Source organism: Thamnophis sirtalis, unplaced genomic scaffold (assembly GCF_051295495.1).
Source record: "Thamnophis sirtalis isolate CommonGarterSnake01/CBP01778 unplaced genomic scaffold, rThaSir2_p1.2 scaffold_1, whole genome shotgun sequence".
NCBI classification, from domain to species: domain Eukaryota; kingdom Metazoa; phylum Chordata; class Lepidosauria; order Squamata; family Natricidae; genus Thamnophis; species Thamnophis sirtalis.
In genome coordinates, this window is record NW_028261381.1 from 34,854,632 (window position 1) to 34,876,338 (window position 21,707).

Here is a 21,707-nt window from a genome sequence, read left to right on the forward strand (position 1 = left end):
CACACACAAAACTTAGACGTACACCACATTTACACAATACAATACGAACAGGAGCTTCCTGTTCTTTCTAATAGCAATTCAATCGATACCGCTCACTTATATTATTTCCCCTTCTATTGTATTTCATTTGGGTTTCACCATTCCTAACCCTCTTATTTTACTCATAACTATTATTTTTGAGTTTTGTTATATTCCTTCATTGATTCTTGTTTCTTTCCTCCATCCACCTATACCATTTATCCCATATCTGGTAGAATTCTGATTCTTCTTTTCCCTGGATTTCTTTAGTTAGTTTGTCCATTTCAGCACAGTCCATAACCTTTCTTATTATTTCATCTTCACTTGGAATTAATTTGTTTTTCCATTTCTGGGCAAAGGCAATTCTTGCCGCCGTAATTATATGTAGTATTAAATACTGGATTTCTTTTTTGTATTTTGCAGACATTATTCCTAATAAAAACACTTCAGGTTTCCATTCTATTTTAACCCCTGTTATTGCCTTCAGCCAATTTTGATCCTTTTCCAAAAACTTTTAGCCTCCTCACAGGTCCACCATAAATGGTAATATGTTCCTTGTATTGATTCACATTTCCAACATTTTGGGGAGCTATTTGTTAAGATTTTAGCTAACCTTGTTGGTGCCAGGTACCATCTGTAAAACATTTTTTACTGGTTTTCCTTGTATGCAATTGATAGTGTCATTTTTAAATTTGTTCCCCAAATTTGTTCCCATTTGTCTAATTCAATATTATAGCCAAAGTTCTGCGCCCATTTTATCATTTGTTCTTTCACAATTTCCTCTTCCATTTTATACTTCAGGAGAAATTTATATATTCTCCCTGTCATCTTTCTATCTGAGCTTTGAATAATTTTATCCAATTCGTGTGGTTCTGTTTCGATGTCATATAATTTAGTATCATTATTGTATTTAGTTTTGATTTGGAGGTAAGTTAGCCAGTCAACTTTCATGTTCTGTTCTGCCAATTCTTCAATTGTTTTAAATTTCCCTGTCTATCAATTAAGTCTCTGTATCTTAGCATTTTGTTCAAATCTATAAAATTTGGATGGGTCATCCTTTCTGTCGGTAATAGCCAATTCGGGATTTTCACATAGTGGATTTTTTTGATTTTGAGCCATTTTTGCAATAACGCGCTTCTAATTAAATGATTTTGAAAGTATTTGTGCGCTTTATTTTTATCATCCCATAGGAATGTATGCCAGCCTGCTTGCAAATCATGGCCTCCTAAGGTCAAAATTCTTTTATTCTTTAGCTCTATCCAATCCTTCACCCATATTATTGTTACTGCTGATGCATATAAATCCCAATTTGGTAATGCTAAACCTCCCCTCTCCTTGCTGTCTTGCATTGACTTTAGTTTAATCCTCGCTTTTCATCCCTGCCAAATGAACCTAGCGGTTATTTTGTTTAATTCTTGAAATAATTTCCCCCCCGGATTAATAGGTACGGCTTGCAACAGGAATAAGATTCTTGGTAAAATATTCGTTTTAATTGTCGCTATACATCCCATGAGTGATAGCTGAATATTTTTTCAATTTTCTAAATCTTTCTTTATTTGTATCACTAATTTATTATAATTATCATCTTTAATTGTGGAACATTTTGCCGACAGCCAGATCCCCAAGTATTTCACTTTCTTAGTTATTTGCATTCCGGTTGTTACTTCCAGTTTCTCTTCTTGCTTTTTTGTCATGTTCTTGGTTATAATTTTTGTTTTGTCTTTATTGATCTTTAGTCCTGCCACTTTGCCATATTCTTCTAATTTTTGAATTAATTTCAGACTGGATTCTAATGGATACTCTAGAACAAATACTAAGTCATCGGCATAGGCTTGGACCTTATATTCTTCATTTTTGAGTCTTAAACCTTTTATTCCCTTGTCCTTCTGAATTTCATTTAATAAAATTTCCAAAGTTAATATAAACAGCAAAGGAAGGAGGGGGCATCCCTGTCTGACTCCTTTTTTTAATTTCAATCTTCCCTGTTAGTTCATTCCTCAGAACTTTGGCTGTCTGTTATAAAATCCTTATATCATTTTTGAAAATTTTTCTCTGAATTTCATCTCGTCCAAAATAAATTTCCAGATTACGTTGTCAAATGCTTTTTGTGCATCAAGGAAAACCAGTACCATTTGTTTTTCTGGATGCACCCCGTAATACTCTATTATGTCTAGGATGACTCTCGTATTATTTTTAATGTGTCTGTGAGATAAAAATCCGTTTTGGTCTGAGTGTATTTGTTCGTTTAAAACCTGTTTAATTCTTCCTGCCATAATTGCTGCAAATATTTTATAATTGGAGTTTAGTAATGAAATTGGCCTGTAATTTTGAATTTCTTGTAGGTTGGTTTCTTCTTTTGGGATTAGCAATATTATTGCTCTGTCCATGATTCAGGTATCTTGGCTTTTCCTAAAACTTCATTAAACATTTCCACTCCTAGCTCTTCCAATTTTATTTTATTATATTTGTATAGCTTCACCGGTATTCTGTCTGGTCCTGGGGTTTTATTATTTTTCTGGTTTTTCAGGACTAATTCCACTTCGGCTAACGTTATTGGCCTGTTTTTCGCCTCCCTTTGTTCTTTTGAGATTGGTGTTATCTTTTCTGTGTTTAAATAATGTTTTATTTTGATTTCTTCCATACTATCTTGCGTGTATAGTTTTGCGAAATATTTATGAACAATATGCTTCTCTTCTTCCGCTTTGTATTGAATTCTTCCTCATCATCTTTTAATTGATATATCATCCTTTTTTCTCTTTCATTCTTCAATCTATATGCCAGCCATCATCCAGGTTTGTTGGCTTATTCAAAGTAATTTTGTCTGGCCGCTTTAATTTTCTGTGCTAATTCCTTTTGAGTTATTAAGTTGATCTTATATTTTATCATCTCTCTTTTTTCTTTTTTAATTTTATTCTTTTCTGTAGTTTATCTTCGGCTTCCATAAGTTCTTTTTGCATACATTCTTGTTGCTGTTTTTGTTTTCTAATTTTTCTTGCCCTGTTGGCAATCCTAAAGCCTCTTGTGTATGCTTTCATAGTATCCCAGAGATTTTGAATTGAGGTGTCTTCTTTTTTATTTATTCTAAAAAATAGTTTTAATTCTTTCTCCAGCATTTGAGTGTATTCTATTTCATTTACAATATTTGAATTCATCATCCATCTGATCTTCTATACAGGTAGTCCTCGACTTACAACAGTTCATTTAGTGAATGTTCAAAGTTACAATGGCGCTGAAAAAAGTTACTCGTGACCATTTTTCACACTGACAATCACTTCAGCCCCATGGTCACATGATCAAAATGCTTGGCAACTGGTTCATATTTATGACGGTTGCAGTGTCCCAGGCTCATGTGATCCCCTTTTGCGACCTTCTGACAAGCAAAGTCAATGGTAGAGCCAGATTCAGTTAACAACCGTGTTACTAAGTTAACAAATACAAAGATTCACTTATCAACTATGGTGAGAAAAGACATAAAATGGAGAAAACTCACTTACTAAATGTTTCACTCACCAACATAAAGTTTGGGCTCCATTGTGATCTTAACTTGAGGACTGCTTGTATTCTGTAATTCATGGAAAAGTGATTCAAAAAATATATATGAAACTTTCATTCATTAACCATAACTGAAGAAATTAAAAACTAAAAAAGAAAAAAGAAACAAGCAGATGTGGCAAAAGAATATTGAAAATATTGTTGTGTTTTAATGAATTGGGGGGTTTTTTGTATTTGTTTTTTTGCAGAAACTCTATAGGGACGCTTGGGACGATGTAAAGAAATACATTGATTACAGGTCAGATGCAATTCCAATCAGAACAGCCAAAGCCTCAAGACAAATTGCCAGTGATGTAAGTATATTAACTACATCTTCTTATCTTGGGTGTATTTGTGTGTGTGTGTGTGTGAACTCTAGACCTTCACCGGGGTAAATGGTGGTGTTTTATATATATATAAAAGAAATCAAATATTTATATATCTCAGTTCACTGCAAAATAAGAGATTGCAAGCATAATTCAACTATTGTGAATAAACTCTGCAAGCAACAGCTCTGGCACATGAAGTTATATACATTTACTGGATATTTAGATTAGCATTGTAATCCACAGTATGTTTATTCTGATAAAAGTCCTACCACTCAATATGCCTGAAAGATACTTAAAACTTTATAAGTTCATCTTCATTTTGGGTGACTACAGGGTGACCTAAATTTCTATCAGCATTTACACAAAATAGAAAGAAAACCAACTATAAATTGCTTGGTGGCATATATGTTTAGTCCATTGGTGGGTTCCTACTGGTTCGGACTGGTTCAGCCGAACCAGTAGTAACTTGGCGGCCTGGAACTGGCAGCGACCCACGCCTGCCACACCCCTGAACTAGTTCGCTCCTATGGCACTGCCATCTTGTTTTTTGCTTATGTGCAGAGCAATTTTAGTTGTACTGTGCATGCACGTGCAGCGTCCCTGAGCGAACTGGCAATAGTCTCTGCCAGAACCCACTCCTGGTTTAATCAATCAATCAATTGATGAATCAATCAATTCTACATAATATTATAGAACCCATTCGCCAATACTATCTTCCCAGAGGCCTTTTGACATTTCAGTCTAGCCTACTACCTGGAATTTCCTTGATACAATGTTGGCCAGAAGTTTTACCATGCTGCTATTAAATAGGTTTTACTCTAACCAAAGGTTCCCAGACTTAGAATAAAAGATTGCAGTGGTTAGAAATGTACTTTGGTTAGAAACAAACAGCAACTATAAACCAACTATAACAGAAGGAGGCTCCACAGCCATTAGTTCCCCAGCATCTGAGAGAACAAAATTATTAAAAACTAGAAGATCTAAAATATAAATGAATACATATACAAAAAGCAAGCATCTAAAAAGAGGGGTAAGAACATTACATGGGTATAGGGGAGCTGGAAGACTATATTAAGTTCCAAAGCAATATGATATGGTGAGTTAGTCATTAAATCTAGCTTATAAAGTTTAGACCCAATCACAGATCATTATCCAATGAATTTTGAGTGCTGCTGCACAGAACTCAGCAACATTATAAGTTGTAGCATGGTTGGTATCTGAAGCATCCATGTGGGAGCCACACAAATTTCTGAGGACTATTGTTCTAGAGCAGGGGTGTCAAACTTGCGGCATCATGTTGTCGTCACGTTATGTATCATGACATTTTTCCCCTTCGGTGGGCGTGGGAAGCGCATGACACATCTGGCCCATGAGCCACGAGTTTGACACCCCTGTTCTAGAGGGCAGATATTGCAACAAGGCTCTCTCATGCAATTCCTTTACAATTTATGATATTACAGATGGAAATTTTATTTGTATCTTTCTTTAAAATTAGTACAAGTACAAAGAAGGTTATCGTAAGCAAGTGGGACACCACGTTGGATTCCGAAATATCCATGATGATCCCAAGCTAGTCCTGGCGATGCGTGTAGCCAAATTGCAGAGTGAGAGGGAGTACAAGAAACATTTTGAGAAGTTTAAAACCAAGTTTAATAGCCCAGTGGATATGCTGTCCATCTTATTGGCCAAGAAATGTCAGAAGCTGGTTAGTGACATTGATTATCGCCGGTACCTACATGAATGGATATGTTTGCCTGACCAGAATGATGTCATCCAAGCCAAGAAAGCCTATGAGTTACAGAGTGATGTGAGTAGAAAATTCATTGCTTGTACTATTATATTTTGACTATTGTTCTTTACATTTTCCTTTGGCTTTTGGCTGATTATATTACTATTTGCTGTTCAAAATTGAAGTACTTGTGTTGCTTCAATCATTATAAGCCATCTTTATATGAATCAACCAGTTTAAGTTTAAGTTAAGTTTAAGTTTAATAAACTTATATGCCGCCCAATTCCGAAGGTCTCCGGGCGGCTTACATAAAAGACAATTTAAAAAGTACTAAAAAGTTTAAAAAGTAAAAGACAAAGCAGGTTAAAACACAACACACACTCAACCATAGTGGGGCTGGACCTCATTTAAGAGGTCAACAGCCCCAGGCCTGCCGGAAAAGCCAGGTCTTAATAGACTTTTTGAAGGCCGCGAGAGTGGGGAGGGTCCGGATCTCTGGGGGTAGATCGTTCCATAGGGCCGGAGCAGCTACAGAGAAGGCTCTCCCCTGAGGAGCCACCAAATGACATTGTCTAGTTGATGGCACCCGGAGAAGGCCCACCCTGTGGGATCTTATCGGGCGCTGGGAGGTATGTGGCAGAAGACGGTCCCGTAGATATCCAGGCCCTAAGCCATGTAGGGCTTTAAAGATGATGACCAGCACCTTTAAAGATGATGACCAGCACCTTGAAGCACGTTCGGAGACCAATCGGGAGCCAGTGCAGCTCGCGGAGGATGGGTGTAACATGGGTGTATCTAGGTACACCCAATATCGCTCGCGTGGCTGCATTCTGGACCAGTTGTAGTCTCCAAACACTTTTCAGGGGCAGCCCCATGTTGCATGCGTGTTGCAGTAGTCGAGTCTTGAGGTGACGAGGGCATGAGTGACCATTTGAAGTGCCCCCCGGTCCAGGTAGGGCCGCAACTGGTGTACCAGGCAAACCTGGGCAAAAGCTCCTCTGGTCACAGCCGACAAATGGTGTTCTAATGTCAGCTATGGATCCAGGAGGACACCCAAGTTGCGGGCCCTCTCTGAGGGGTGTAAGATTTCACCCCCCAGGCTTAGGGATGGAGTATCTGGACTATCCTTGAGGGGCAACATCCATAGCCACTCGGTCTTGTCAGGGTTGAGTGCAAGCTTGTTCATTCCCATCCAGACCCTAACAGCTTCCAGGCACTGGCACATCACTTCCACCGCTTCACTGAGTTGGCACGGGGCAGACAGATTCAACTGTGTATCGTCCGCATACTGATGGTATTTAATCCCATCCCCATGTTTCTATAAACATGATATTATAAGAATCATAACATGCAGATAACTATTTTAATGAAAATTACATTTTCCAATCAGAATCCCACAGATGCATCCATGTAAATGAACATCATTATTTCAAATAAATATGTATTTTAGGTCTCCAGTAAAATATGATACCAGATATTAAATGTGAATGTGAAAGAAAATGTTTATCAAACTATGGTAAGAAAATAGAAAATGATTAAGTTAAACCAGCATCAAAATGGTAACAAAATAATATTTTTTCCTTCTACTGTATGCTGTGCCCAATTTATTTGCTCTTCTCTGTGAGAAAAGAGCAATTTTTATCTTTCAGTTAAAATGAATGAGAAATTGCCTGATGGAAAAAGTGTAAATAAGTCTCAACTCTTTTTTATTTTTGGTCTTTGCAGGCTGTTTATAAATCTGACTTAGAATGGTTACGAGGAATTGGCTGGATGCCAAGTGATTCTGTCTCGGTCAACCATGTCAAACATGCTCAGGCCCTTATTAACGAGGTAAGAGGTTTTCTCCTACAAAGATCTTTCTTGTTTCATACAGAAAACACCATTTATAAAAATGTCGCTTTTCCACAGTGCAGACTTTAGTTCATACAAAACTGTTTCTCCTTCATGTATGCTTGTTCTTATGGACTGAGTATCCACTGAGTGATTTTTATTTATTTATTAGATGTATGCAATGGTGAAATTCAATTTTTTTAAACTACCGCTTCTATGGGCGTGGCTTGGTGGGCATGGCAGGGGAAGGATACTGTAAAATCTACATTCCCACCCCACTCTAGGGGAAGGATATTGCAAAATCTCCATTCCTACTCCACTCTGGGGCCAGCCAGAGGTGGTATTTGCTGGTTCTCCGAACTACTCAAAATTTCCACTACTGGTTCTCTAGAACCTGTAAGAACCTGCTGAATTTCACTCCTGGATGTATGTGTCTGCTCATCTTAAAAAACAGCATTCTTGGTAGCGCACAACATCAATAAAAACAAAACAAACAAAAAGAAAAACAAAAAAGCTAAGGTAAATTATCTAATGTAATCTAATAATGTAAAAACCTTTAAATAATAAGCTATGGTTTATTTTACTGTGGTTTATTGGATATATTATCATTGGCTTATTTCATACACAGTGTTAAGTCAAAGCTAAAAAACAGATTTTGATTTAATGTGATATACAATATCCATGTTGTACTGCTCAAAAGGAACAGAAAGGTTAGGGTTTAATTTAATTCACTTTAATATTTATTTATTGGATTTATATGCTGCCCATTTCATCTAAAGGCGACTCTAGACAGCTTCACAACACAATAAAAGCAACCAGATAAATATTACTATTAATTAGTTATTTAATTATTATTTTAATAATTAGCACTGCTGCTTTTTAGCATAGTCCAGGAGAAGAGTTATTAAAAAAAGCAAAAGCAAAAAGAATAGCTGTCAATACAGATGAATATAGAGGTAGTCCTAGACTTACAACAGTTCATTTAGTGACCGTTCAAAGTTACAACGGCACTGAAAAAATGACTTATGACTATTTTTCACACTTATGACCATTGCAGCATTCGCACGGTCACATGATTTATATTTGGATGCTTGACAAATGACTCACCTTTATGATGGTTGCCATGTCCCGGAGTTATGCAATCCCCTTTTGCGACCTTTGGACAAACAAAGTCAATAGGGAAATCAGATTCACTTAACAACCATGTTTCTAATTCAAGAACTGCAATGATTCACTTAACAAATGTAGCAAGAAAAGTCATAAAATGGGGCAAAACTCACTTAACAAATTCCTCACTTAGCAACATAACCTTTGGAGTCAATTGTGGTCGTAAGGATTCCCTGTATTTTCCTCCTGTCTTGCCTTCTTGCATGACTATTTATTTTTATTATTTGCCTTACCTCTGTATCCCTGTCTCTTTTTACAGAGGTTATATCGTACCAAAGCTGATAAACTGCCATTCACTCCGGTGGCTGACAGGGTTGATTATATCACAGCCAAACAAGGTGGAGAAATACTAAGCGACGTAAGTATTGACTTTTCATTTCAGTTGTGTTACATTTATCTCCGAGGATAAAGGGAATAAATCTTGGAAAAGGAAACGATATATTGTGAACAAATCACTATGGATGTTGATAACCACAGCAGAGCTCACCCAGCTTAATGAATCTTGTGAACTGTGGCAGTAGGAAAATAACATTTTCACAACAACTACGTCAATTATTTCCCTGTACAGCATTCTTTAAACTTTAATCCTACTGACTCCTACCATCAGTAAATCCTTTATAAAGCAAACTAAGGAATGTCTCCTTTGCGTTCAAGTGCAAAGTATTGATTCTTGTCAGCCATTTTGCACTGTGGGGGTTTCGAATAGGCCCAAATATCTCCTGACTGGGCTGACAGGATTTCTTTGAAAATATGCTTCCAACCCTTCCCCTCCCCACAGCAATTTCTTTGATTTTATTTATTATTAATTGTTTATCTTGCCTTATTTTATAAATAACTCAAGGCAGAGAACATATCTATACTCCTTCCTTCACAATAACAGCAGCCCGTGAGGCGAGTTGGGCTGAGAGAGAGAGATCAAAGACAGGCAGCCAGGTTGCATGCCTAAGGCGGGACTAGAACTCACAATCTCACGGTGATTGGCCCAAAGTCACCCTGTTGCATTTCATGCCTAAGGTGGGACTACAGCTCTTAGGCTCCTGCTTTCTAAGATTTGTACTTTATCTACTACACCAAACTGATTTTAATTAAATTGTGAGATCAAATAATAAATCAACCCTATAGTTACATACACAATTTTATTATTCATAAATAATGAATAAAGTAAAAAAGAAATACATAATTTCTGGAAGGTAAGACTACGTCCATGTGCTTTTTCTCTTGTGAAGTGCATAAAATGAATGGCATTTCAGCATACCCTAACAATATTTACATATCAAGGTAAGAATACCCAGGGATTTGCAGGGCAGAGATAGCAGGCCAACCATGACAGTTTCTAACAGGTTAAAAAGGCTGCATTTAATGCACTTTAACTCTGATCTAGCCAATAAGCTTTTCTGTTTCTCCAATTTTTTTTTGCAGAAGAGCATGTATTATGCAAATCACACTTTGTATGTTTCTGAGTTAGAGGCTATATTTTTGTTCTCTGTTGATTCTTATTTTTCTTATTTACAAAAATGAAGGCAGATCAGTATCCATAAATACATGAATAAAAAATCATAAACAGAGAGTCAGTTGGATTTGTTCCAGATACCTAGCTTCCATTGCTATGTTGGATGAGGCTGATGTGAATTGGAAGCCAAAACATTTGGAGAGCATCAGATGGTCTGTTTAAGATGCAATTTGCAAATCTGTAACTTAGATCTATAATAACTCTATTGTTAACTCTTATTTGTTTCCAGGTCAAATACCACGAGGAATGGAATAACATCAAGGCCATTTATACACTAACAGATACACCTCGGTTGCAAGCAGTTAAAGAAGCAGCTAGGATTCTTAATGAGGTATGTAGTTTTCTCTCAGAAACAATGGTAAATAGAAAATTCAGAATAATTTTATATCTTTAAATCATGAGTCCTGATGAGATAGTTAGTGAAAAACTACAGTCAAAGAAAATAAGGATATAAATGTATAGGCCTCTTGCTGGCAGTTCTACCCAGCCAGGGCTGATTTCTAGAGATTTCTATTTTATCTTCCTTTCCTATAGTTTTCCACTCCATTGACTGCAAAACAAATGTACATATCACTATTGACCCATCATGCTTTCATTGGACTGTTTTAGTTGCTTCCATCTGTATATCCCCCCTCTTTTTTCTCATTATTGGTGAAACCCTTTGTATATTCTCATATATGCTCATACTACCATCTGGTTTCTTGGTAGTTCACACAGTTCTTTTAACTCAAAAGCTGCAACCCTGCAAGTGACCCTGCAATGGTATTCCCATTCAGAATTTCAAACCTTTTCTCCTGCAAGTTTCCTATCTTCTTCCCTATTTATTTATTCAGCATTTCTTCCCCTTGAATCTGCTCAATTTTCACTGGGCTCCTCAGAGTGTAGGGAACGTTTTCTGTATTTTTGCAAAGTTTGTGATTATAGTAACAGAGGCTATGCACAGAGGTCACTTCAGGCTAAATAAGACAATCAATTATCTTTAAGTGATGGTTAAGAACCCTCAAATATAATGACAGAATTAAAACCATCTACTGTTTCCCCCAGGTTTCTCTTTAACCATTCCCATTTTAGCATTTCATTTCTTAAGAAAGTAATCATGATTCAATGCCATCCTTCTGGAGAATTTATTTATTACCACTGAGGAAAAATTCCATTCTCTGGATGTTCATTAACATGAAGGAACTTAGGTTCTGGAGATGATCTTATCTGCAAGCGTGTTCAGATGGGAGTGTATGTTCCACTTTTAATTGAACACAGAAACAAAGTCATGGCTAGTGGACAATCTTAACAAGTCAAAACATAAACATTACTCTGTGACTGCATCACAGAGTATAACATTGGACCTACAAACACAGAATCAGAGTTAGAGAGGACCTTGTGAGCCTTCAAGAAGAATCTCTTGCTCAGTCTCTCCTGAATAACCTCAGTAAGTGGGAGCACTCTAGATATTGTTCTGAAGGCTGCCATATATAACCAAGCTACACTAATAGAAAACTTCTAAGGGAAAGAGCTATAGCTCAGTGACTCAACACAGGTGTGTGTAAAAGATTTTGTACCCAGTCTCTGGAATCTCCAGAGTTAGACCTCCATCTGAGATCCTGTAGATTCAATATCTGCAGCCTTTCAATCATGATGGTGCTGTGATTGGCCACTTGCGTATCTCTGAGTATGGCAGTTTTTTTATAATTAGTTATATTTGAAATATTGAAATACAGTTAAATATTTTGAAAAGACAACATTTCCAAGATATGGAACAATTTTCTTGAAAAGTTATTTTTTAATCTGATGCATTTTTGATAGAACTAGAAACAATAGTAGTGTTTCAGACAATATTAACTTCTTACTGCTCTTTTTTGCAGCATCTGTATAAGGACAGCTGGGAGAAACATAAAGCTACTGGCTTCACTTTGCCTCCTGACAGCGTGCCGTTTCGTCATGCCAAGCATTCTGATAATGTCCAAAGTGAGGTAAAATCTTTCTACCTTCCAAAAATCTCACAGATTTCAAATATTTGCCATGCTCATCCTTCATAATATTACAAAGCCTATCAAAGCCCATCTAATTTCTCATCGCAATGACCCAGTTTATCATTTCAGGGACCCATTCTCTTTGTAAGTTATGCAATTGCACCCATATTTTTCTTAATTTTTCCAGAAACTGAGGACAGTAAAAAGTACCGTACTTCACAAGTTAGAAGAAGAAAAGTTTTGAGACTGATATTTACGCTTATGTGTTTTCTCCCTTTTAGCTAAAATATAAGGCGGATTACGTCATCCAAAGAGGCCACTATGTTGGGGTCAATAATATGAGAGAGGATCCAAAGCTGGTGTGGTTTGAGCATGCTGGCAAGATTCAGAATGACAGGTTATACAAAGAATCCTATCACAAAACAAAGTCCCACGTTCACATACCCCCAGATATACGCTCGGTGATTGCAGCCAAAGACTGCCAGCACCTTGTCAGTGAAATTCCGTATCGTCATTACCTTCATGAATGGACGTGTCACCCTGACCAAAATGACTGCATCCAGGCAAAGAAAGCCTATGACCTTCAAAGTGATGTAAGTAATATTATTAATATTATTACTTTTTAACTTTTTATTATTTATTCAGATTTGTTATAGCCATCCAACTTCAATTTTACTGAAGTTAATTTTTTTTACAAGCTAGGTATGAACGCATATCTAAGAGAAAGATCTAGGAAAATAAATCAGGTACATATTCATATATACTGTATATACACTGTACTTATCATGATTCATTAATGTTTGCAGAACCTTTATAAATCTGATCTTGAATGGCTCCGTGGCTGTGGTTGGATTCCATTAGATTCGGTGGATCATCGGAGAGTAAAGAATGCTCAGGAATTAATAAACAAGGTAAATTATTGTTTTGTACACTCATAGCAGCCTTCTAGACTGTCCCCAGAAAATAATTATGATTATGTCATGCTTTTCTACAGAGAATCTACACAAAGGAAGCCATTGATAATTTTGACCATTTCACATCCGTTGAAGACACTCCAGATGTGGTTTTGGCAAAGGCAAACTCAATCATGCAGAGTGACGTAAGCATTCTTTAAAATAGGATGTTGCAGGAATGATGTGTCCCTGTGTGAGAGAATATGTATTTTAAGAAGCCATACTATAAGTTTGTCATTGTTTTGCTTGATCATTGTATCTACAGTAGTGTTAATTATTCAGTAGATTGAAGGTTAAATTAATATACTATTCTATAATGCAATGTTGTTTTTAATAAAACCTTCAATATTAGGGCAGTTACATAGAGCATAAATGCTCTACAATGCTTTTAAAAATATAATCCATGTTTGAGGCCAGAATAACTGTGTGATGTCTGTGTTAATGACAGAATTCCTAGCAATGATTTTGTCTATAATAGGGGTGTCAAACGTGCGGCCCGCGGGCCAGATGCATTAGGCGCTGGCCACATCCAAGCCCAGTTTAGAAAAAGGGAAAAAAGTTGTGATACGTCACGTGATGACGCCGTGACGACATTGGTTTAACACCCCTTGTGTCAAACTTTCATACAGAAAATAATAATAAAGAAGTGATATTTTATGAATTTTTAAGAAATTAGAACAAATTCTCTATATTGCTCTAAAATGGTCATCATTCTAGACAGTCTATCAAGTTAGCCTTAAACCTGATGTCTTACCTTTCATTTTTCTGTTTAGCTGAAATATAAAGAAACCTTTAACCTTCAAAAAGGTCACTACATCGGTTCTGATGACACACCAGCCTTAAGTCATTCTAGACAGATGATAAAACTCTACAGCGATGTAAGTTATCTTGTATTTCATATCATGTAAATTCTTGTATTACTAGGAAGAAATTTAATTTGGGGAAGTACTAAATATTATTCATTGATTTAAATTTAAATTTACAGTTTAGATAAAATCAATGAGTAATATATTTTTTATGGGCTGGAATAAACTGTTCCAGCTGCTGGAATAAACAGTCATGTTAACTGTTCAAATATATTGCGGTGTGCCTTTTTCTTCTGCAAATTAGTCAGTTTACTTTATTGATTAGCCCTTGGGCCATATCAAAGTGCAGAGTTCCAGAAACAAATTATTACTAAAATCTGACAAAAATAGTTTAAAATGGAATTGGATAAAATACAATTTAAAATGAAATTAGAATAAAATACAGTTTAAAATGAAATTGGAATAAAATACAGTAATTTAATATATCCTTCTTCAAAGTTCAAATGATTGTCTATGTATAGTCTTTCCTATAGATTATTAATCATGATAGATCTAAAGAATCTACAGGCCACACACAGAGAAAACAAGATGTACAATAGAGTTTCTGACAAATCAATCAAAGGGAATAAATTTAGTCAAGAATGAAGTCTTCAGCAGAGGAATTTCTCTTGAAGAAAACTTTATATTACACGGTACTTCAAAAAAATTATATGGAAGAATGGATTTGCCTACAGGCATAAAAAGATCTTTTTAAGTAAGAGACAAGTACACTGAAAATCTGGACCCATTGTGGCTCCTGAACTCATTTATGTACCACTTTTGAATTCCTCTTTAGTAATGCTAGAAAATTCCTGCCATTCTACGGGAAAAGGAAAATACAGGTAGTCCTTGACTTATGACCACAATTGAACCGACAATTTCTGTTAAGTGAGACGTTTATTAAGTGAGTTTTGCCCCATTTTATGATCTTTCTTGCCACAGTTGTTGAGTGAACCACTGCAGTTGTTAAGTTAGTAATGCTGTTGTTATGTGAATTTGGCTTCCCCATTAACATTGCTTGTCAGAAGGTTGCCAAAGGTGATCACTTGACCCTAGGACATTGCAAATGTCATAAATACGAGTCAGTAGCCAAGCATCTGAATTTCGATCATGTGACCTTGGGGATGTTGCAATGGTCGTAAGTGTGAAAAATGGTCATAAACCACTTTTTTCAGTGCCGTTGTCTTAGTGACAACGGCACTGAAAAACTGTTGTAAGTCAAGGACTACCTTTGCATATCTGTAAGATAAGATGTAGTATATCTGAGAATGAGAAAAGGAGAAATAGGAAGAGGCAGAGAGAAATCATATTCCCACTAAAGATGGATTTTTTTAAAAGAAAAAATGTGAGACACCCACCCATTTTACATTATCATCCTGCCTGTTGCAGGCTGGTGTTTCAAACTGGGGAAAGGGCCCTGCTCTTGCTTTAAGGTAGAGATGGGAAAGGATGGACTCTTTATGACTTGTGGACTTCAACTCCCAGAATTCCTAAGTCAGGATGCCTGTCTCTGGAATTCTGGGAGTTGAAGTCCACAAGTCATAAAAGGGCACTTGCATTTTGACTCTTCGAAACTTAGTGCATTAAATCTAATCTGCCATTTTTGTCCCTTTTAGTACGTGTACAAGGATGCTTGGGAATCAAAGAAGGCTTATGGTTATACTTTGCCTCCAGACTACATCCCAATTGTTGGTGCCAAACATGCTGATTATATTAACAGCCAGGTCTGTATGAGTTTTCTTTTGGTTATTACTTTTGTGGGATCTTTTTTTTTTCAAAATACACATCTAACACTTTCTTTATTTGTCCTTTTCAGCTCAAATATAAAGCAATATACGAGAAGCTAAAGGGCCATTATCTGGCGGGGAAACATAAAAAAGATTTCCCAAGTGTGCTCCATTGTCTTGCTTTCCAAAAAATGCGGAGTGCGGTAAGGAGTTATTTGTGCCTTTTCTTGGATGGTAATTCTCCTAGGAATTATAGCAAGGAAGCTGAATTTAGGGAGTCCTCAATTTATGACCACAATTGAGTCCAAAATTTATGTTGTTAAGTGAGACATTTGTTAAATGAGTTTTGTCCCATTTCTTGACAGTTGTTGTGAATCACTGCAGTTATCAGAGTTGTCTCTCCCTTTCCTAGGGGAAAAAAATCCTCAGCTCTATAGATTTAGAGAAAAGTACTTTTGCTAGGAATGAATTGAAAGCAAGACATTCCAGGGAAGCTCTGAGGCAAAGTGCGCGAAAACAGCAATTTGAAACAAACTGTACAGCTCAATCCCCTTGTAGGTAGACAACCAGAGGCTACTGCATACCAGAGCTATCAGAAATGGCCTTGGAGAGATAAGTGAAATCCAGGCCGTAGTTGCAAAGCTGCAATGAAAATTTATCCATTATCCCCCCTTTTCTATGGCAGCAAGTAGAAGGCTAGCTAACATTAGTTGATAAGTTAGCAATCCAGCTGTTAAGCGAATCTGGCTTCCCCATTGACTTTGCTTGTCAGAAGGTCGCAAAAGGTGATCCTATGACCTTGGGACACAGCAATGGTCATAAATATGAACCAGTTGCCAAACATTGGAATTTTGATCACATGATCCTGGGGATGCTGCCAAGGTTGTTACTGTGAACACCGGTCATAAGTCACATTTTTCAGTGCTGTTGTAACTTTGAACAGTCACTAAATGAACTGTTGTAAGTTAAGGACTACCTGGTAATATAAAGAGAGGAAAACATGCCTGATGTTTGGGGAGAAGGTTGAGGCCTTGGAAGACGACGAATGTGTGCTGATGTTATGCTAACTGTGCTGCTCATTTCTTCAGAACAGTTCTGAATCTGACTTTGGTAATAGTTGGTTTACATGCTGTCTGTTTTTGATGGAGCCCAGAACCTCCTGATTTTACTAATATTTTCCATTTCTGTCTTGTTTTCCAGTTGGCTTACAGGAAAAATTATGAAGACACCAAGGCACACATTCATATTCCAAGTGACATGATCAACCATGTGCTGGCTAAGAAATGTCAGTATATCCTGAGTGACCTTGAATACCGAACCCACCTGCACCAGTGGAACTGTTCCCCTGAAGAGAATGATGTGGTGGTGGCTAGAAAGGCTCAGGAGATTCTGAGTGATGTAAGTAGCGCTTGGGTCTCACGGTCCCTGAGAAATGCTTCGTTTATTGCAAATCGGTAGTCAAGCTTTGCGTCAGTAATCCAGAGCTTTTGCTTTATATGCTGGCATAGTACAGTGTGACCATGAAGTGAACTGCAGGGTATCTTCAAAGATGCTTTTATTGGCTATCCCAAAGGTGCTTATTTAGGAGGCAACTGGACTTTCTTTGTTTTTCTTGGAAGATGTTTCGCTTATCATCCAAGAATCTTCTTCAGCTCTGACTGGATGGTGGGGAATGGAAGGATTTATATTCCTTGCAGACAGCTGGTCATTTGCATCCTTTTGGAGCATCGTTGAGGCCACCTGGATGTTTATATGTGTCCTCAGGGTCACCTGAGTGGTGCAAATGGGTGTGGAGTTTTCTTGGAACTGTTGAAAGGATTGTGTTGTGGAGCTGTGCTTTCCGCAGGATGTTTCTCTGCACAGAAGGAACACAGAGCAGAGGAAAAAAACATTCCACAGAAAGCACAGCTCCACAACATAGTCCTTTCAGCAGTTCAAAGAAGGCTCCATTTTTTTTTTCCATTTTATTGGAAATTTATATGCCGCCCTTTTCCCTGAGGGGACTCAGGGCGGCTTACAACAGTAAAGGGAAGGGAGTGCAAGACAAGACTTAAAAAGAAAAGAATCGTGATTAAAAAAAAAAATTGATCATAAAAACACAACATTCAGTCAACATTCGGGCGGGGTGAGAGTAATCCTATCCCCAGGCCTGACGGGATAGCCAGTTCTTAAGGGCTGTGCGGAAGGCCTGGACTGTGGTGAGGGTACGGATCTCCACGGGGAGGTTGTTCCATAATGTCGGAGCAGCAACTGAGAAGGCTCTCCTCCGCGTAGTCGCCAGTCGGCACTGACTGGTGGATGGAATTCGGAGGAGGCCTACTCTGTGCGATCTGATGGGACGCAGGGAGGTGATTGGCAGGAGGCGGTCTCTCAAATAGTCAGATCCACTACCATGGAGCGCTTTATAGGTGGTAAGTAAGACCTTGAAGTGCACCCGACGATCAACAGGTAGCCAGCGCAGCTCACGGAGGATTGGTGTTATATGGGCGAACCGTGGTGCGCCCATGATCACTCGCGCGGCCGCGTTCTGGACTAGCTGAAGTCGCCGGATGCTCTTCAAGGGCAGCCCCATGTAGAGCACATTGCAGTATTCTAGCCTGGAGATCACAAGGGCTCGAGTGACTGTTGTGAGAGCCTCCCGGTTCAGGTAGGGCCGCAACTGGCGCACCAGGCGAACCTGGGCAAATGCCCCCCTGGTCACAGCCGACAAATGGTGGTCAAAACTCAGCTGTGGATCCAGGAGGACTCCCAAGTTGCGGACCCTATCTGAGGGGAATAAGTTTTGCCCCCCCAGCCTGATTGGTGGAACGTTAGCCAAATTTTTGGGAGGAAAACACAACAGCCACTCGGTCTTTTCCGGGTTGAGTACCAGTTTGTTAGCTCTCATCCAGTCTTTAACAGCCTCAAGGCCCCGGTTCATCACGTCCACCGCTTCATTGAGTTGGCACGGGGCGGACAGATACAACTGAGTATCGTCCGCATACTGGTGGTATTTTATCCCGTGCCTTCGAATGATCTCGCCCAGCGGTTTCATGTATATGTTAAATAGCAGGGGGGACAGAACCGAACCCTGCGGCACCCCATAGGTTAGGGGCCTCGGGGACGATCTCTCCCTCCCCACCAACACCGACTGCGACCTGTCCGAGAGGTAGGAGGAGAACCACTGTAAAACAGTGCCGCCCACCCCCACCTCCCGCAGTCGTCGCAGAAGGATACCATGGTCGATGGTATCGAAAGCCGCTGAGAGGTCGAGGAGAACCAGGATGGACGCATAGCCTCCATCTCTGGCTCTCCAGAGATCATCGGTCAATGCGACCAAAGTGGTTTCAGTGCTGTAACCGGGCCTGAAGCCAGACTGGAAGGGGTCAAGGTAGTTAGCTTCCTCCAAGGTACGCTGAAGCTGTAAGGCCACCACCTTCTCAACAACCTTCCCCAGAAAGGGGAGGTTGGAGACTGGACGATAGTTGTTAAGAACTGCTGGATCCAAGGACGGTTTCTTCAGGAGGGGCCTCACCACCGCCGCCTTAAGCGCGGTGGGGAGGTGTCCCTCCCGAAGAGAGGCGGTAACAACCGCCTGGATCCAGCCTCGTGTCACCTCTCTGCTGTTGGCAGTCAGCCAAGAGGGACACGGGTCCAGTATGCAGGTGGAGGAACTCACAGCTCGCATAGCCTTGTCCACATCCCCGGAGGCAACATCCTGAAACTCAACCCAGAGATGGTCTACCAAGTTATTCCCCTGTGTCCCGGCTGGATCTGCAGGGGTGGAGTCCAGTTCTGATCGAAACCGAGCAATTTTGTCCGCCAAGAACTGACTATATTCCTCAGCCTTACCCTGCAGGGGATTCCCCGTCTCCCTCCTATTTAGGAGGGAGCGGGTTATCCTGAACAGTTCAAAGAAGGCTCCACATCCATTTGCACAGCTCAGGTGGCCCTGAGGACACAGTCAAACTTCCAAGTGGCCTCAATGACTCTATAACAGAATGCAAATGACCAGCTGTCTGCAAAAAATATAAATCCTTCAATTCTCCACCATGCAGTCTGAACTGAAGAAATTTCGTGGATGAGAAGTGAAGCATCTTCAAAGAAAAAAATAAGAAAGTCCAGTTGCCTCTTGAAAAAGCATCTTTGGGATAACCACGACCGACCTGGATGACTAAGAATCTTCATAGACTTTCATTGGATAGTGCTAATTGTCCCCCAAAGGAAGACTGCCTTAAACTGAACGTAATAGAAATCCTAAACTGAAATAGCCAAATAGATTGTAATTCAGCAATGCTTTGAGAACCACTATATCTCTGTTTTAAATCCTCTATAACGTAACCTGATATAGTGACTAAAAATTGACTTTTAAAAAAAGTAGGAATGCTATCAAGAAGAAGCTTAAAGAGACATTCATGTGCTCTATGTTCTGATTTGCATTAGATATTGCAAATCTAATGTTTTGGATGTGCCTCTTTTTGTAAAATTTGCCCTGGAATTAAACTGTAAGGTGATTGAAAATATCAGTATGACATGCAAGGGATGATAAGAAAAGTTTTATGCTTTATTATTTTCTCTCTAACTATAGGTGCTATACAAAGATGATTTGACATGGCTGAAGGGAATTGGATGCTACGTGTGGGACACTCCTCAAATCCTGCATGCCAAGAAGTCCTATGACCTTCAGAGTCAAGTAAGAAGAAGCATGAATTACATTTGGGGGGCATATTTAATTAATCAGTTCAGTCATGCACCATTAGGGCTCATCCATAGATCTTAGAATCTTAGAATAACAGAGTTAGAAGGGACCTTGGAGTTCTTCTAGTCCAACCACCTGCTTAGGCAGGAAACCCTACACCACTTTAGATAAATGGTTATCCAATCTCTCCTTAAAAACTTCCAGTGTTGGAGCATTCACAACTTCTGGAGGCAAGTTATTCCACTGTTTAAATGTTCTAATTGTCAGGAAATTTCTCCTTAGTTCTAAGTTCCTTCTCTCCTTGATTAGTTTCCACCCATTGCTTCTTGTTCTACCCTCAGGTGCCTTGGAGAATAGTTTGACTCCCTCTTCTTTGTGGCAGCCCCTGAGATATTAGAACACTGCTATCATGTCACCTCTAGTCCTTCTTCTCATTAGACTAGACATACCCAGTTCCTGCAACCTTTCTTCATATATTTTAGCCTCCAGTCTCCTAATCATTCTCTGCACTCTTTCTAGAGTCTCCACATCTTTTTAAAATTGTGGTGACTAGATCCATTGAGGATTATTAGGTAGCACAGTTAGGAAACTTTTTTTAATGCAGGAAAGCTGCTGCGAATCAGAATGAATCATTTTGCACTCTTCAGGTGTCTCTAAGGATACAGATAAACTCTCAAGTGCTAATGCCCAGATGACTGCAAAAAATATAAATCCTTCCATTTCCCACTCTTCAGTTAGAATTGAAGAAGCTTCTTGGAAGGGAAGCAAAATGTTTTCAAGGGAAAAAAAACCCCAAGAAAGTCCAGTTGCCTTTTGGAAAAGCACCTTTGGAATGATCTGAACTCTTTTTACTGCCTGATTCACTACATTTAATGTTTTGTGAGAATCAGGACAACATGATTTGCTTACAGTCATGGTTTGCTATGCTTGAGCACAGCCGAGTTAAGGCATCTTTATTTATAGAATTACTTTCCTTTGTGGAAAAAAAATACAGGCATAAATAAATGCAAGGATAGTATCTCACTCTCTGGGAACAAAGTAAACCTTTCTAATTTTTCTAAACCAAAAAGGGCCTTAATAGAAATATAGCTCTGCAATATTTTTTAAAGCTATCAAGTGCTGTATATTATAGAGACTCCATAATACATGGACTTCAAAAACATAATCTCATAGATTGTGCACACATGATTATTAAAAAATTAAGCCAGGCTGCTTTTTTTTGCCTTAATTTTACAGCTGAAATATACAAAACAAGGGAAGGACAATTTACCGAACTATGGTGTGGTTATGGACACTCCAGTTTATGTAACTGCCGTTCAGAGTGGTCACAATGCTAGTGAGGTGAGTCATTCTCCTTCTTTGCTTAAATTTATTCCTTATTTTCTTATTTTCTGTAATGTGTATGAAGAGATTGACTGTAATT

The 21,707-nt window shown here is 38.6% G+C and overlaps 1 protein-coding gene across 1 annotated transcript in view; it reads left to right on the plus strand.

Moving 5' to 3' along the window:
• NEB (nebulin) overlaps positions 1-21,707 on the plus strand; it is a 221,952-nt gene that overhangs the window by 121,138 nt on the left and 79,107 nt on the right. The window contains exons 114-128 of the mRNA XM_087710553.1: positions 3,759-3,863; positions 5,374-5,685; positions 7,333-7,437; positions 8,864-8,962; positions 10,344-10,445; positions 11,974-12,081; positions 12,363-12,674; positions 12,888-12,992; positions 13,076-13,180; positions 13,808-13,912; positions 15,496-15,603; positions 15,696-15,809; positions 16,807-17,004; positions 20,174-20,278; positions 21,521-21,625. Coding sequence (XP_087566679.1) covers positions 3,759-3,863; positions 5,374-5,685; positions 7,333-7,437; positions 8,864-8,962; positions 10,344-10,445; positions 11,974-12,081; positions 12,363-12,674; positions 12,888-12,992; positions 13,076-13,180; positions 13,808-13,912; positions 15,496-15,603; positions 15,696-15,809; positions 16,807-17,004; positions 20,174-20,278; positions 21,521-21,625 — 2,088 coding nt within the window. The remainder of the gene's footprint in view (positions 1-3,758; positions 3,864-5,373; positions 5,686-7,332; positions 7,438-8,863; positions 8,963-10,343; positions 10,446-11,973; positions 12,082-12,362; positions 12,675-12,887; positions 12,993-13,075; positions 13,181-13,807; positions 13,913-15,495; positions 15,604-15,695; positions 15,810-16,806; positions 17,005-20,173; positions 20,279-21,520; positions 21,626-21,707) is intronic.